General features: G+C 41.2%; 1 protein-coding gene across 8 annotated transcripts in view; it reads left to right on the plus strand.

Annotated features, from left to right (window-relative positions):
- IMMP1L (inner mitochondrial membrane peptidase subunit 1) overlaps positions 1-15,832 on the plus strand; it is a 71,569-nt gene that overhangs the window by 33,129 nt on the left and 22,608 nt on the right. For all 8 annotated transcript variants that reach the window (XM_074955141.1, XM_074955145.1, XM_074955148.1 and 5 more), the window contains 3 exons: positions 5,866-5,999; positions 6,669-6,757; positions 7,793-7,919. In XM_074955141.1, the coding sequence (XP_074811242.1) occupies positions 5,895-5,999; positions 6,669-6,757; positions 7,793-7,919 (321 nt within the window). In that variant the 5' untranslated portion in view covers positions 5,866-5,894. The remainder of the gene's footprint in view (positions 1-5,865; positions 6,000-6,668; positions 6,758-7,792; positions 7,920-15,832) is intronic.

The raw sequence follows: 15,832 nt of genomic DNA on the forward strand, positions 1-15,832 counted from the left end.
GGGAGTCCGCTGGCTGCTAAAACAGCAGCTGCATGTGGATTTGACTTCTTTCAGGTGAAGCGACTTCCAGTCATTTGGAAAGGATGGGATGAAAAGGAACCTTGGTGATAATTTTGATGTCTGCAAGATTTAGTACCAATGTAATGGGATTATCGGTAACACCTTCACTGCAGAAAAAGCCACCTGGTGCTATAACTGGCAGCAACTGAGAACTAATCCTTTCCCATCTCTTGGATGTCATTCATGAAGCTCAAAGTGATTTCTATCCTGCTAGCTGTGATTCATTTTATAAACAAAAAAGTCAGGTGACAAAGACATAGAATATGTAAGAAAAATGAGCAGAAGATATTAGTAATTGCATTTTGTTTTCTTTGCTGCAGAATATAAACTATGCTGTTCTTATAAAATATTTATCATGTAGAATACAATTTAATGTGGATATGTAACTTTTTCCATCAACCTCCTTTTTTCAGCTTAAAAACTAAGAGTCAGAGTTCTGCAATAAGTACATAGCAATATCTGGAATTAGTCATAAAATATTAACAGTATTGTATGCTAATATTTGTGTGATCAGAATGTTTATACAGCAAATGCATTAAGCTGTCAATGGGTCTCTGACTTGAATCTTTAAATTTTGGTTTTAATCATGAATATTGCTTTTATGTTTACATCTGCTGTAGTTGCCTGCTGTCAAGACAATGTATTGAAATGAACTATTTGACTAATATGGCACCTGAAGATGCTAAGATATTAATCTTTTTATAATTAATAAAATGCTATTTAAGTGTGCTGATGAATCATTTTTTCCAGGGAAATGTATATTACATGATCTTACTAATGTGCAAGAGCACAACAATAGTAGTATTAGTGCCAGGTTTATTTTAAAGAAGTTAATGAACCATAAGTTTTTGTAGTTGATTGGATTATGCTGTAAATGTGTCATATACAAACGAAATAAGATTTCATTGAAGGCTTACTGTTTAAACTGAAAACTTTGTTTTGGGATTTTAATTATTTTGTTATTCTTTAATATATTACTCAATAAAATAGTGAAGGGAACTCTATGAAATTATCCCATTAATTGTAGAAAAAACAACTATGTATAACTATGTCTGAACTATGTTACCACTGTTGTGACATTAATTATCTTAAATACTTATAGCAGTCAAGTGATTTCCGCGTCTTTATAAAGAATATCCGATGTCCTGAATATTTCACTATAATTTACTGTTCCTCTCTTACACTGTATGTGAAATAGGAGTAATAATCTCTCTCTATTTCCTGGGGTAGTGGAGTGAGACTTCACTTAAATCTTGTGAAGTGCAGAGAATTATTAAGGCCAGTCAGTAAAACAATTGGGAACAGGACTTGAGACCTCTTGGCTTGCTGTACATTTCCCTTGGTTAGGGGGCAATTTTATAATGGCTGTTGCTGCAGTAGGTAGAGCAATCGCCATTTTACCAGATTCTTTATTTCCTTGAAAACTTCAGAAAGTGTTGCTGGTCAATTGAGGTATCCAGGGGATGATGGAGTTTAGTAGGTATGTTCTTTACAAGCTTTGAGAAGAAATTTACTGCATGTGTTTGGTATGGTACACTAACAAGTATGTAATAGCTTGGTGAAATAAAAACAAGTTTCTTCTCAGATCAGGGAAGTGACACTCGTGATTTTTAATTATTGGACGTTGCTGGCCCAGCCAGTAGCCCCACAGTAGAGCTTTGTGTTTCTCTCCAAGAGACCCATGTTTTCTTAATGAGAAGTCTTTCTCTACCAGTTCTGTTTGAAAATAAATTCTACACCATTTATCAGTCAGGAAGGGGGTACAACACAGTGGCTCTTTTTTCACTCTCTTGCTTTTGCTCTTATAACTATTATGTGCTTCTGTTTCCCACAGTGTTAAAGTTAAATATTTTTATATTTAATGTACTGCAACCAAAAATTCTTTAATTTATAAAATTAGGATTTACCTGTTGTTTCTTGTGGACCATCCACAAGTAGCTGAAGTCTTTCTGCTGTATTAATATAATCATATATTAACATGATGTTTCAGAATTAGATCAGTCTGAAGTCTAATAACACTAGGGTATTTTTGTTAGGCTTTTATATTGACTTCTGGCTGAGGCAGCCTCTCTAGCAATTACTGTAGGAGATAAATATTGCTATTGCAACTCTTGCTAGAAATGTTGAGGCCATTAATTCACACTTGTCATATGACTCTAATCGATCTGCCACCACTCAGTCTTCCTTTTATCACCTTAAAAACATTTCTAGGCTAACAGCCTTTCTCTCTGTGGAATCAAGGCTTTAGTACATACTTTTAAATATTCTAGGTTGAGTAAAGCCGAGTCACTTTTCTGGGTCTCCGGAATAACTCTTAATGAAATTGCAATTAGTTCAAAATGGAGTGGTTCAAGTATTAGTTTACAGAAGGTCTTCTCTACATACTGTGGTCTAGACATTGCATGCACCAAATTAGGCAAATAATTGATGTTAAGGTTTTGCTAGATGATCGACAAGGTTTTTCATGATTTGATTCCTTTATAAATTAGTGAATTTCTACCCTTTTATACACTGTCTTGGCCACTAGTTGTGACAAAGTTTTTGTTGGTAATTTCACCATATGACTGAAATCTTTTTGGTTACATTCTGTTTCACTGTTATGAAATTTGTTACCTGGCTATATTAAGTATACTAAATCATTGCTCATTTAAGTTTACCATGATGGTGATCTTTGATATGAAAGGTGTTAAGCAAATGCTTTTGGAATAAGAAACTACAAGAAAAAAATTTCAAAATATTTTTGTAGACATTATTCTGCTTTTTATTTATCTTTACAAGTAAATACTAAATACAAAGCAAATCTAGATTTTTAGTTCTATCTTTATTCAAGTAAAAAAAACCCATTGATTTCGATGGGAATTTTGCTGAAATAAAATACACCGTGTTTAACCCTATGTTAATGTAATCCTATGTTTCCCCATTTAAAATTGTGTCATAAAATACAGAAGTGAAGGTTTATACATCAGTGTTAACTAAGCCCGAATGCAGATAGATAATATTTTTTATTTCTTTATTTTATCAAACATGTAGCATAATATTTTGGTTTGGTTTTTTTTTTACATTAATGCAGTATAACAGAGGGGGAGAAATCCTGGCCCGACTGAAGTCAATGGTAAAACTCCCACTGTCTTTAAGGGGCCAGGATTTCATCCAAAATGTGGAGTTTCATTGAGTTAACGTTCCTTTAGAAGCCTCTATTTCTTGGTTTTTAAACTAAATTTATCTGTGGAACCGTCACACTGCATTATCTTAATATTTTAAAGTCTGTTCCCTTGATAATTTTGGGAGTGGGAAAGAGGGGGGTGGGAAAGAAATGTACATGTTACCATAATTACATTTCAGTAGTTTTAATTAGGCTGAAAAGTTGGCACTTCCTCTCCTGGTTTGACTAGAATTTTATTGCAAGGCTAGGTCAACAGGGCAGCAGAATGTCTGTTTATATAGTGTTGTCTATATTTTGGTAAACTAGAATTATAGAAATTTAAGGTGTTGATCAGTATAGGCTTTCTTATTTACTTAAATAGGAGCTCTGTGGAAAACTGAGAATTTAGGTATTACTGTATTGAACAGTGCACCAAAAAATAAGGACACACCCAAAAACTTCAGGATTCTCAATTTTTTTTCATATCCACAATTTTATTATTTTTCCTGGTGTCTAAATAAAGCCTTGTTAACAAGTGCGGGGTGCTTTTTTCCAGTCAGATTGATGCATTCTCCGTCATATTAGGTCTAGTCACGAAAACCCTTACTCATGTGAATGGTCCCTCTGGGTATGTGTACACAGCAAAAAACAAAAACAAAACTGTGGCAGTGAGTCTCAAGAGTCTGTATACAGACTTGGGCTTGCACTGTGATACTGAAAGTAACAGCGTAGGCATTCCCACTTGGACTGGAGCTCAGGATCTGAGATCTGTCCCCCTTGCCAGGTTTCAGAGCCCAAGCTCTAGTGCAAGTCTATAGACCCAGGCTCTGAGACCTGCTGCAACAGGTGGTTTTTTGCAGTGCAGTGTACCCACTGAAGTCACCTTTAAAGGACAGATTGATTACTGCAGTTTCCTGTGGTGAATTGGGCCATAAATGTTTGTCATTGCTAACAAAAACAATTCTCTCTTTGGTTGTGAAGTGTTTCTTATTAAAACTAAAATGTAATGCCAGCACTTGAAAAAGAACTGTGGTTAAGATACAATCTCTTTATTTGATTAAAATAATCACATCAGTATTATGTAAATATACTATCATAAACTTACAGACTGCTTTTAAAACATAAAATCAGACCCATTCCCTGTTTCAAAGACCTGACAATCTAAAGTTCTGAACTCTTGTTTTGGCTTCAGATCTGAGGGCACCAATTGCTTCTCAAGAGGTACTCATCACCTTGTAGGATGGAGCCCTAAGAAGTTACACAAGACACAGATGTTCTTCAGTAAGGTGGTAGAAAATATTTCATGGTAGCCAACATGAAGATCATTTTAGCTGAGAAATAAGCATTTTATAGTAAAAGTTAGCTGTTAGGTCCTGATCCAACAAAGAATTTAAGCATGTGCTTAAATGCTTTGCTCGATTGTGAAAAATGCCACTTAAACACACCACTAATTTTAATAAACTGAATACATATATCCTCTCTCTGATATATTGGTACTCTCTTATATCCTAAGTTCATTCTGTGTGGTGGATGCCACCTGTATGGATGATTGGGTGAGTCCTCATCTGCTAGTAATCCAAGTGACAGCGAATCCAGAAGCAGAGATTTTTATGACCAGTACCACCACCTCCTCTCCTGACTTGCAGGCTTCCCCAGTTCTCACTAAAAGAAGCTGGTTCATCTCTGCTGAGGCACCATCTTCCTTCCAGGTCTCAGTGGAGCTTCAGAAAATGGACCAGCGTAGAACAAAACGAACTCCTTCCCAGAAAAATGATAGCTGAAAATGTCCCTTCTATGTGCTTCTCCTCTGCAGTCTTTGGCAGTGAGTCCATTCCATCCCAGACATAAAACAAGAAATACTGTATTCTCAAATCTTTTAGCTGGGGTAGTGTGTGAAGAGAGAGCTGGTCTTTAGCTTATGCAGAACTCAAATCATTCAGGCTTTTTAGATCAGAACGAACACCTTGAATTGCACCATGGCAGCCTCTTGGGTCAGGTATTATGTTCTCTGTGGGCTGCCACTTCTGCACCAGCTGAAGTTTACAAGTGGTTTTCAGGTGTAGCCCCAAATGAAGTGCTTTGCTGTAGTCCAGTATCCAGGTGAGAGGCAAAAAATAACTGTGCCAAGTTCCACATCTGAAAGGAATGATCACAACCTTCCATTTAAGTACAGATAGAAAATATACTTTTGACCAGTGATATCTGGACATCCAGCAAGAAAGCCCAGCTGCAAACTTGTGTAACAAAAGCCCCAGCCCAGGGAGAAGACATTTTCTGCCATTTCCTGCTATTATTTCCCCATGCCTAAACCACTTTCCCTTATTTCAGCTGCCCACTAGTTCTCATCCAAATCATTTCAGTTACATGCTGGGCATGTCAGTCAACTGCACTTTCTTCATCCAGTGAAATAGTCATAGAGCTGTGTATTAGCCACACACTGTTGGGATTATAGTTCAAACAGCACACTATTCGAAACCACAAGTGCTGTTCATCTCAGTGAGTTAATATTTCCATTATTTCTAATAATTTGCTCCTTGTCTTCTCATTAATTTGAAATATTACATATGACTGCCGTTTTAAAAACCGAACACATTGAGCAACTCTGACGCTTTTTTCTAAAAAGTGTATTGACTAATTATGTACCTTTTATTAATATACTTTAGGGCCAGCTGCACAACAGTAACACTGTGCTATGCTTCGAGATGTCATGGGAAAAACCTTTCGACTTCTGGGGTATACCATTCAATATGGCTGCATAGCACACTGTGCCTTTGAGTACCTTGGAGGAATTGTTGTGGTAATTTACATTTTCATGCTAATAAGGATAATGCGTTTAATCAGAACTTTATTATAAGAGTGGAAAGTTTTAGCATTATCAGCAGTTTAACATCATGCTTCGTTTCTTCAGTTAAAGGCATTGAGCACCTTGCAGAAAGCTGGGACCACAAATAGCTCTTTAAAAAAGCATTTTTTTCCCAATCCTGTTCTTAGCTCTACCAGCACTAAACCTAGTAAACCTGGCACCCCAGAAATTGGTGGTAGTTGATGATGATGTAGAGCTACTGTCACAACTTCTTTGCCACTCCACCTCATAATGGCTGAGGAAAGGAGCCAGGTGAGAGTACCCTGCAGATCCTCCCCACAACTTCCTGATGATCCTTGGCTGCTGTAATGGCCTTTTGGGATTGTTGGCAGCTGGTGCAGCATAGAGCGATCTTGTTGGAGATCAGAGTAGACTGATGCACAATGTATTGATATTTCCATAACACTTAAGTTGTGGGAGCTCAAAAGGAACCTTTATACATTCCCTTTTCAAATGTGTCTTGTACTCCTTGGCTACAGCTAAGGATCTAGTCTATTTTTTCCCCCAAATTATAGCTTTTTGGTGACTTATTTGCAAATAATCTCTTAAGTATTATACAAGTTAAAATATTTTTCAAATAGTAATTTTTGTTTAAATTTACAGTGTTCTGGACCTTCAATGGAACCAACAATTCAAAATTCTGACATTGTCTTTTCGGAGAATCTTAGCCGCCATTTTTATTGCATTCAGAAGTATGTTGCTTTGTTTAGTTTTCTAAAGTTTGTCATGATAATGAATATCGCTCTGTCCATTGCCTTTCCAGTGTATTCCCTATGGCAACTCACTGTCTCTTGTCTTTTTTCCTGTTTTCATCTTCTTTTAATTGTTTTTTGTAAGTGCCAGTCTCATTTCACTTTATCTCTAGAAGGGAAGACAGATTAAAAGTTTTGCTTTTAGTCACACGATACAAGATTACTTCACTCAGAGTTCTCCTGGGACGTAGTGCATGTCACTTTTGGAATTTTGGCCAAAAGATTGAAAATCCCTTGTGTCCTTCCAACCACGTTTCTCAGACGAGCATCACACTGAATAAGACTTCCTATTTTTCATTTATCTTGCCCTATATGGTGAGCTGCTAGTATTGTTGTTTCCAGGCAGGAAGTTAGGGGAGAGATTCTCACCAGAAATGATGAAAGTACCATTTCTTATATTGTCCCTATGCCCCCTTATTATTTTATGGAGCATGCATGTGTACATAGTGGTCATCAGCCACATAAAAAACAAGGCCCTTGCTCTGACTATTGTAGTTTACAATCTAATGCATGCAACTAAGGGACGATAGGGTAAACAGAAGTAACGTAGGGGATAACAGACTCTTGGAAATAGACATTGTAAGGTTTCCTGAAAGAAGAGGGTTTTGCAGAGGATTTGAAGAAGGTTGGTGTATACAAGAAACTTGAGGCTGATCTGTGTATAGTAGGCAGCAAACACAGCGATGTAAATGGCTGTTACTTGTTCAGGGCATCGTCAGATGACGAGCAGCTGTATTTTTGTTGTTGTTCACGTAGTATACGTTGAATTTCTTCAGATGTGCTTTTTAAAACATATAGAGAATAACTGGTCCTTTTAGCTGAGTTTGTCATGGGAAAAAAATGGAGATTATAGGCAGTGGTTCTCAACAAGAAATACATATTTTTTTCAATTCAATGACTATTAATTATTAGTTTTATATATATTCATCCAAAGAGTGTTCTGTACTGACATTTCTTTACAATTTGTTCCCCCAGAGGTGATATTGTAATTGCAAAAAGCCCAAATGACCCCAAATCAAATATCTGTAAAAGAGTAATTGGCTTGGAAGGAGACAAAGTCTGTATAAGCAGTCCTTCAGATTTCCGTAAGCGTCACAGTTACGTAAGTATAACTTTCTGTTTTGTAAATCATATCCAGGATTACTTAATATGCAGTCAACATTATTAAAGTAGAAGCTGCTACTTCATATTTAAATACTGATAATTCTTGATGATGTGTAGCTGACTTTTCTTATGAAATTTTGATTCTTAATGTGCATTCTTGTTCGCTGTATGTCAGACAGTCTTCACAATGGTCTTCTTGAGTCCTAAAAAAATGAAATGCTAGAACTGCCAGGCCCAGCTCCCCACTGTGAAAGGAGAGATGGCGGCTCGGTAACCTGGGTGGAACCCTGGTGGAACCGAGGGGGACTCCCTCAACCTGGGTTACTGAGCTGCCACCTCTCCTTCCAGAGTGGGCCCAGAAGTGGAAGAGTTGGAAGAGGCAGCATGAAGAGATGTTATTTCTGCCTCATCCACCTCTTCCACTTCCAGGCCCACTTCAGAAGGAGAGGTGGCTGTTTCTTTCTCCTTCTGGAGTGAGGAGCAGGCTCAGAAGTACTGGAATGCTATTCCAGCTCCTCCAAAAAGGGCTGGAACATTGTTCCTGAGCATTCCAGCATAATTCGAGTGGTGGTCCTCCATATCTATAGCAACTGGAGGGAGACCAGATCTTTATTCTGTTCTTTGCTTGGAACTGCCTTTCTGGAAGAACTTTACAGAATTTTCTGCCTCCAAATGTACAGATGGCAGACTCAAGGACTCCCTTTTATAGCAGAGCTTTTCTCAATATTTTGAAAATAACTTTGACTAAATTTCACACTGGTTTCTCATTGGCTTCAAGGAGTTTCGCTGCAAAACTACTAATTTTTTTTCCATTTAGTTTTCTGAGGAAGCACTTTGTCTTAACCCTCTGTCTGAGACAGCAACAGGAAGCAGAAGGGCAAGAAATGTTCCCCCTTGCTTACACCATTTCCCAATTAGCATGTTCTCCTAGGAAATCCTTAAACTTCATTGCAAGGCTCGGCTGTAAATAATTTGAGTTGAATAGCACTTTAAAACTTTTATCTCACTAGTGTCCATAGCTGAAAAATACTATCATTCTGGAATATTCTTCTTGGAGGGCAGTCCAAAGCTTTGGCTCAGAGCAAAGATTTGGTCTGCCTTCAGTTCCTATGGAGACCGGAACACTCACTGAAAAGACTGTCTCTCTGATGGTTTTATAAAGAAAATTCACAGGTAAGACACCATTCTCGTTTATCCTATAAATTATAGTGAACAATGTTTTCTGAGACTAAGGACTTGATCCTGTGACGTGATTAGGAAACTCAACTGCCACTGAAGATAGATCTCAAAAGTAGTTAATAGTTTACCTAATACTTTTTTATGTTACATATTATACATTAATATATTTGGTCTTTTAAAATTTATCCTGGTAAGTGTACTATACTTTGGTACCTCTCAGTTTGTTGTATTAGGCTATGTGCGTATGTAGTATGTATTGTATGTATATTGTATTAGGCTATGATTGAATATACAATCAGTACATTCAGTCATAAACTCTTTAATGAGCAAAGACTATTAATCATGTTGAATATATGTTGTATTTGTTAGACTGCCAAATTCATTTCACAAGAAAATTTTAATATAACCTTACAGTATTTTAATGATTCACAATAAATAGTCCAATGTGATGGTGTTTTTAGTTTTATTAAAATGTACTGCTTTTTCTCCTTTTATGGGGGCAGGCTTTGCAACACTTAACCTTCTTTTTGGCTAAACTGTTTGTAAGCCTGTTCGTGGGGGGGGAGTCATGACACATTGAGTGACTTGCGAAGCAAGAAATACTAAGGATTGAGCAAATTAGTCTCTTCCCCCCTCCCTAACTTGGATTCTGGTGTCCACCAACTAATGGCTAGATGTTATAGTAAGCTTACTCAGTTAGTAGAGACACTAGTCTGATACCAGTAGAATCTGTGCAGCATCTTTATCACAGTTGCTTCTAGGAGGCTGCTGACCCTGTGAGCCAAAAAGAAATTTCCTCCTATCCATTTCAGTAGAAATGGTGTTCAGCTTGCATGAGCCAGAAGTTACTGTTGGAATATCTTACAGATTCTAAGCTTGTGATCTCTGTGCTCATCAGTACCACTATACCTGGGACCTAAAACCTAAGTGTGTTCTCAAATCTAGTTCTACTACCCTCCCTAAATTTGTTCTTGAATTCACTTCTGTGTATAAATGGGGAGGGGGGAATGGGATCATTTATTATTAGGCACTGTTATCACTTTCAAAACAGTGCTTCTTTCAGAAATGGAGGGAAGAAAAGAGAGGAAGATAGCTGCTGATCACAAGATCGCACCTCATCAGAAGAGTGAATCTATAGTTTGAAATAGTCTGTTTTCCTTCTTGTTCATTTCCCCTTTGGCATGTTCAAGCATTGCAAACAAGTATTTTACCTTCTTTAATACAAGTTCCATCAAAAATGTATCATAAATCAAGTTGACTAAAACAAAAAATTTCATTCTCGTTTGTAAGACTCTCAAGCCATGTCCATATTATGAATTGCTAGGCTCCTACACCTCCCGTTCCCATCCCATCCACCAGAGTACTTGTGGTGTTAGTGATCTCAAACCAGCATTCATATTTTTTTTTTATAGTAATGGCCTTTTCTCTTTTCCCAGGCATTTTCTTAAATTACTGAATTTAAGATTTAGAAGTTACTTTTTAGCTATAAATTGAGTCTGGCAGGAAATAGACTATTCACAAAATTTCAGATATTTGGACAAATGCATAGTAGTAAAGAATATCAACACTTACGATGCAGTGGAATTGAGTCATGACATATTAATCCTTATTAAATATGTAGCTAATTTAAAATTTTTACAAACAAGAGAGAGCATTTTCTGACAAATGAAATGAAAACTGAGTTAAAGTCCACAAATATGCTTTGAATTGCCCCACGATGAAATCCTTCTCTCCCTGTTTCTACTTCTTGGTTCTCTGAAGACATTCCAGAATGTCAGCATTATGACATCAACTACTAGAAGTCTCACTGTAACAGATGATATCTGATGTCACAGAATGGTGGCATTCTGGGATATCTTCAGAGACTCAAAGTATCAAAAAGGCTTTACAATTGCAAAAATGTTTTATAGTGTAAGTGGAAACATTTATTTCTGTGTAGAATAATCCATATTCATAATCTATTTCTGGACTTACACTGAAAAGCAAAAATAAAAATTCAGTTATTTGTATGAACACTAGAGCCATTGGCTCCAGTACTCTAAAAGTCCACCCACATCATGTGTAAACAGTGATTTATTTAACATTAGAAAACTTTCTCACTGAGAATTTTACAATAAAATTTTAGACACAGTAATTTGCTTAGCCAGTATTTTTCTATGTTATATTTGTATTTGAATAAGAGATTTTCCCCCTCACAGTCTAGTTTCTCCAGCTTGATCATTGCACTGAAGTCATAATGTTATATTTGACTTGACATTCTTTAATTATAGATATAATTGCAATACCCTCTGAAGCACACTGTCACTGAATGTTGCCCCTCAGTCTCAAATTCAATACAGGATCAAATAAGACCTTTAGTATTGCTGTAGGACTCCTAGCTTCTAGATTTCCTGACTTTTACATGCTCTAAAACACTTAGCTTTATTATTGTATTAATTTTTTTCCATTTAGTTTACTAATACGAGAATGTTGTAGTAAAATGATTTTTAAAATTCCATTTCTAAAGGGTGAACTATCCAAGGTTGTACTTTGCCTCTTATCATGAACAAAAACAGATTTACAGGGGCATTTCTTTCTGAAAACATACTGATCACAAATATGTTTCTGAGCTGGCTGGCTTTGACACCAGGATACACCTCAACATAAAATTTTTTTTAAGAATGTGGGTATATATATTCTTTGAGTGCTTGTTCATGTCAATTCCAGTCAGGTGTCTGTGTGCGCACGTGCACAGTAGCTGGAAGGTTTCAGAGTAGCAGCCGTGTTAGTCTGTATCTGCAAAAAGAAAAGGAGTACTTGTGGCACCTTAGTGAGCTGTAGCTCACGGAAGCTTATGCTCAAATAAATTTGTTAGTCTCTAAGGTGCCACAAATAGTCCTTTTTTTAGTAGCTGGAAGATTTTTCCCCTAACAGCAACCGTAGGGTCGGCCTGGGCACCCGCTGGAGTCGTGCCTCCATGGCGCCCAATATAGAGCCCTGCCAACCCCACACCCCCTCAGTTCCTTCTTACCACCAGTGACAGTAGCTGGAACTTCCCCTTGCCCTTCTCTTGCTTCGGCAAGTGGATTAGCAGTGCTTTATATGCTGTACATAGTTAGTTTCCAGTAGTTAGTATAGTGTAGTAGTTCTTTATAAGTTTCAGTTATCGGGGGTTCCTTCCCATTCCCCCCCCACATTTGTTACCGGGGCACGCCACTATCCCCGGGCTTTGACTTGCCAGATTTGCTCGAAGCGCATGCCAAAAAGTGACCCTCACGCCTCCTGCTTACGGTGCCTGGGTGAGGGTCACCAGAAAGACCTCTGCAAGATCTGTCAGGAATTCCGACCAAGAACGATTCAGTAAAGGGAGCAGAGTCTCAAAATTCTCCTTATGGAGGCAGCTCTCTGACCTCAGTCGGACCCAGGCGCTGGGGATCCTGCTCCCAGCACGTTGTCTTAGGCATGAAGCGCTCCATTCCGTCTTTGAAGGATCTGGTGCTGAAGAAAGATGTTGACAAGGAAGCTCGGTACCATCATGGAGCCTCTCGGGAACATTCCAGCCTTCAGCACTGGTCCCAATTGCCAGCACAGAAGGAAAAAAGGTCAGAGAGGCTGATCTCCCTCGGCAAGACCCAGGGACCAGCCACCAGTGGCACCTCAGTCAGGCCACGTTGACTCCTGCCCAAGCGAGGAAGTCAAGTCTGGGCCCGTCTCACTCACCACACCCATGGGAGCATCTACCATTACCGTCCACCTCAGAAGTCTCTGGGGTAGTGCAGGACCTAATGAGGCTCACAGCTCTGTTCTTGCCGCCAAGACAGGAGAGCGTCTTGGCACCGTAGGTTCCATCCCAGCACCCAGTGCAGTCAAAGGGAAAGTCGGCGATGATGGCACACCGATCCCCATCGCCTTGGCACCCTTATTCTCCAGTACTGCCATCCAGAGAGCGCAGTTGGTTCCCTGCTTCTCGACGCTCTACCTCGAAAAGAGCAGCGCCACCCTGGTCCTCCTACTCGGAGTCAGAGTCAGGCTCATACTGCTCCGACTATAGCAGGAGCAGAAGATCCTCCTCACGGCACCACATGCGGTCACGCCCAATGCAGTGGGCCCCTCAATGGCTAAATCCACCGCAGTGGCCCTTTTGGACTTTGTGGGCTTTCCATCAAGCCCAGGGTCGGAGACAGGGGTTCCGCTTGGGTGAAGCATCAGTGGCATCTGCAGCGTTCGTTCCGCCACGATTGGCACTGGAGCCAGTGCCTCGGTCATTAACACTGGCACCGACTGTGGCACCGACATTGACCACTTTGGCACCAGAGGCATCAGCGGCCCCGATTGCGGCTACGGCGCACAATGCACCCTCGACACCGACACCAACACTGCCTCCATCATTGGCTCTGGCTGCAACGGCGCCTACAGGAACCCCAGCGCACATGCTGCACCAGGCACCGACACCCGTCCCTGTCACAGCACTGGGACCAGGCCAACTTACCGCAGTTCCCATGGGGTCAAGAGATCCCTCGAGTTGGGATGGTAGGGAACAACCACCTCCCCTGGTGGTCTCCTCCTCCTCACCAGATGAGGCCCTAGCTCGCACTTCAGTAGCCCCAGCTCTGGAAGACTCCAGGGTGTTGCAGTAGCTGCTGCGCTGGGCATCTGGGCATTAAGGCAGAGGAAGTTGTGGATGATGTGGACCCTGTGGTGGACATCCTGGCTCCCTCCGGCCCTGCCTGTATCGCCTTACCACTGATAAAGACAATCACGGATATGACCATTACCCTTTGGCAGACCCCTGCCTTGCAGCCACCTACGGCCAAGCGCAATGAGCACCGGTATTTTGTGCCCTCCAAGGGCTATGAACACCTCTATTCCCACCCTCAGCCTGATTCCCTAGTGGTGGATGCCACTAACCAGCGTGAGAGGCAAGGATTTCAAGGCCCTTCGCCCAAGAATAGGGATGCCCAAAAATTCGACCTTTTTCGGGTGAAAGGTTTACTCCACAGGGGGACTGCAACTCCAAATATCCAACCAACAGACCATCATTAGCAGGTGCTCCTACAGTGCCTGCTTGGTGATGGCTAAATTTACGGAGTTGCTCCCTCAGACTCTCGCACCGAATTTTCGCCTTTCGTTGAGGAACAAAGACTGATCTCCAGAGCGTCCCTTGAGGCAGCACTTGACTGGGCAGATGCGGCACCTAGTTATGGCTACTGGAGTGGCCAGGAGAAGGGGCTCATGGCTCCAGGTTTCTGGCCTCCCCTATGAGGTACAGCAAACCATCCAAGACCTGGCCTTTGAGGGTGAGACTCTCTTCTCAGAGAAGATGGACAAAAGGCTAAACAGTCTTAAAAATTCCAGAGCTACCCTCAGGTCCCTGGGCCGCTATACTCCTTGAACACAGCCGTGACACTTCCGCCCGCAGTCCCAGCAGTGGTTTGGTCAACAGAACCGCCAAGACGGGTCCAGAAGGAGGAACTGGAATGGCAGGAGAAGGCTGTGCCAACCCTCTGGCCAGGGCTCGGGACAACCCAAGCCGATTCAGGGGCCATGCTGGCCTTTTGAAGGCACAGTCGAGGATGGTGTACCACACCTGACAATGGATCCATCCCACCTTACCTTCTCATCCCGACTATCTCCTTTGTACCATGCATAGTCCTGTATCACCTTGGACCGATGGATGCTCCACACAGTAGAGAGGGGATACTCCATCCAATTCTGTGCTCTTCCACCCTTTCACCCCCTTTGCCTCTTCAGGGACCCTTCTCACAAGCAGCTCCTTATACAGGAGGTGCAGTCGCTCCTATCTTTAGGGGCAGTGGAGAAGGTTCCTCAGGAGCACTGGGGCAAGGGCTTTTATTTCCTAATACCGAAAGCCAAAGGCGGCCTCAGGCCCATCCTGAGGTTTGTGAAGAAACTCAAGTTCCGCATGGTCTCTCTGGCCTCCATCATTCCCTCATTGGATCCAGCAGACTGGTATGCCACCCTCGACTCGAAGGACGCATACTTTCATATTGCGATCACCCAGCCCCACAGGAAGTACCTCAGGTTTGTGATGAACAACACCCACTACCAATTTACCGTCCCCCCATTCGGCCTGTCAGCAGTGCCTCGTGTTTTCACCAAGTGCATGGCAGTTGTTGCTGCATTTCTGCACAGGCATCGGGTACAGGTGTTTCCTTATCTCGATGACTGGCTGATCAAGGGCTGCTCCAAGACCCAAGTGGAAGTTCAGGTCAGATTCATCAGAGCCACCTTCAGCAACCTGGGTCTCCTTCTAAACAAAGCGAAATCGACTCTGTCCCCCGTCCAGAGGATAGAATTTATATAGGCAATATTGGACTTGGCCCAGGCCAGGGCATACCTGCAGCAAGCGAGTTTTCAGGCCCTGACCAATATCATTCGAGGCCTCAGACAGTTTCCCACCACCACATCAAGAAACTGCCTGACGCTTCTCAGACACATGGCTGCCTGTACCTATGTGGTGCAGCATGCCAGGTTCAGGCTTCGACCTCTTCAGTCATGGCTCGTGTCAGTGTACCGCCCTGCCAGGGACAGCTTGGACAGGATAGTGACCCTGCCTCGCCTGGTCCTTGACTCCCTTCTGTGGTGGCTCGACCCTCAGGAAGTATGCTCAAGGATCCCCTTCACCAGTATGCAGCCATCTCTGTCGCTAATGACGTCCGCATCAGACTTGGGCTAGGGAGCATATCTAGGAGACCACAGGACTCAGTGTCTCTGATCTCAGGCTGATCTGGC

This window comes from Natator depressus, chromosome 6 (assembly GCF_965152275.1).
Source record: "Natator depressus isolate rNatDep1 chromosome 6, rNatDep2.hap1, whole genome shotgun sequence".
NCBI lineage: Eukaryota > Metazoa > Chordata > Testudines > Cheloniidae > Natator > Natator depressus.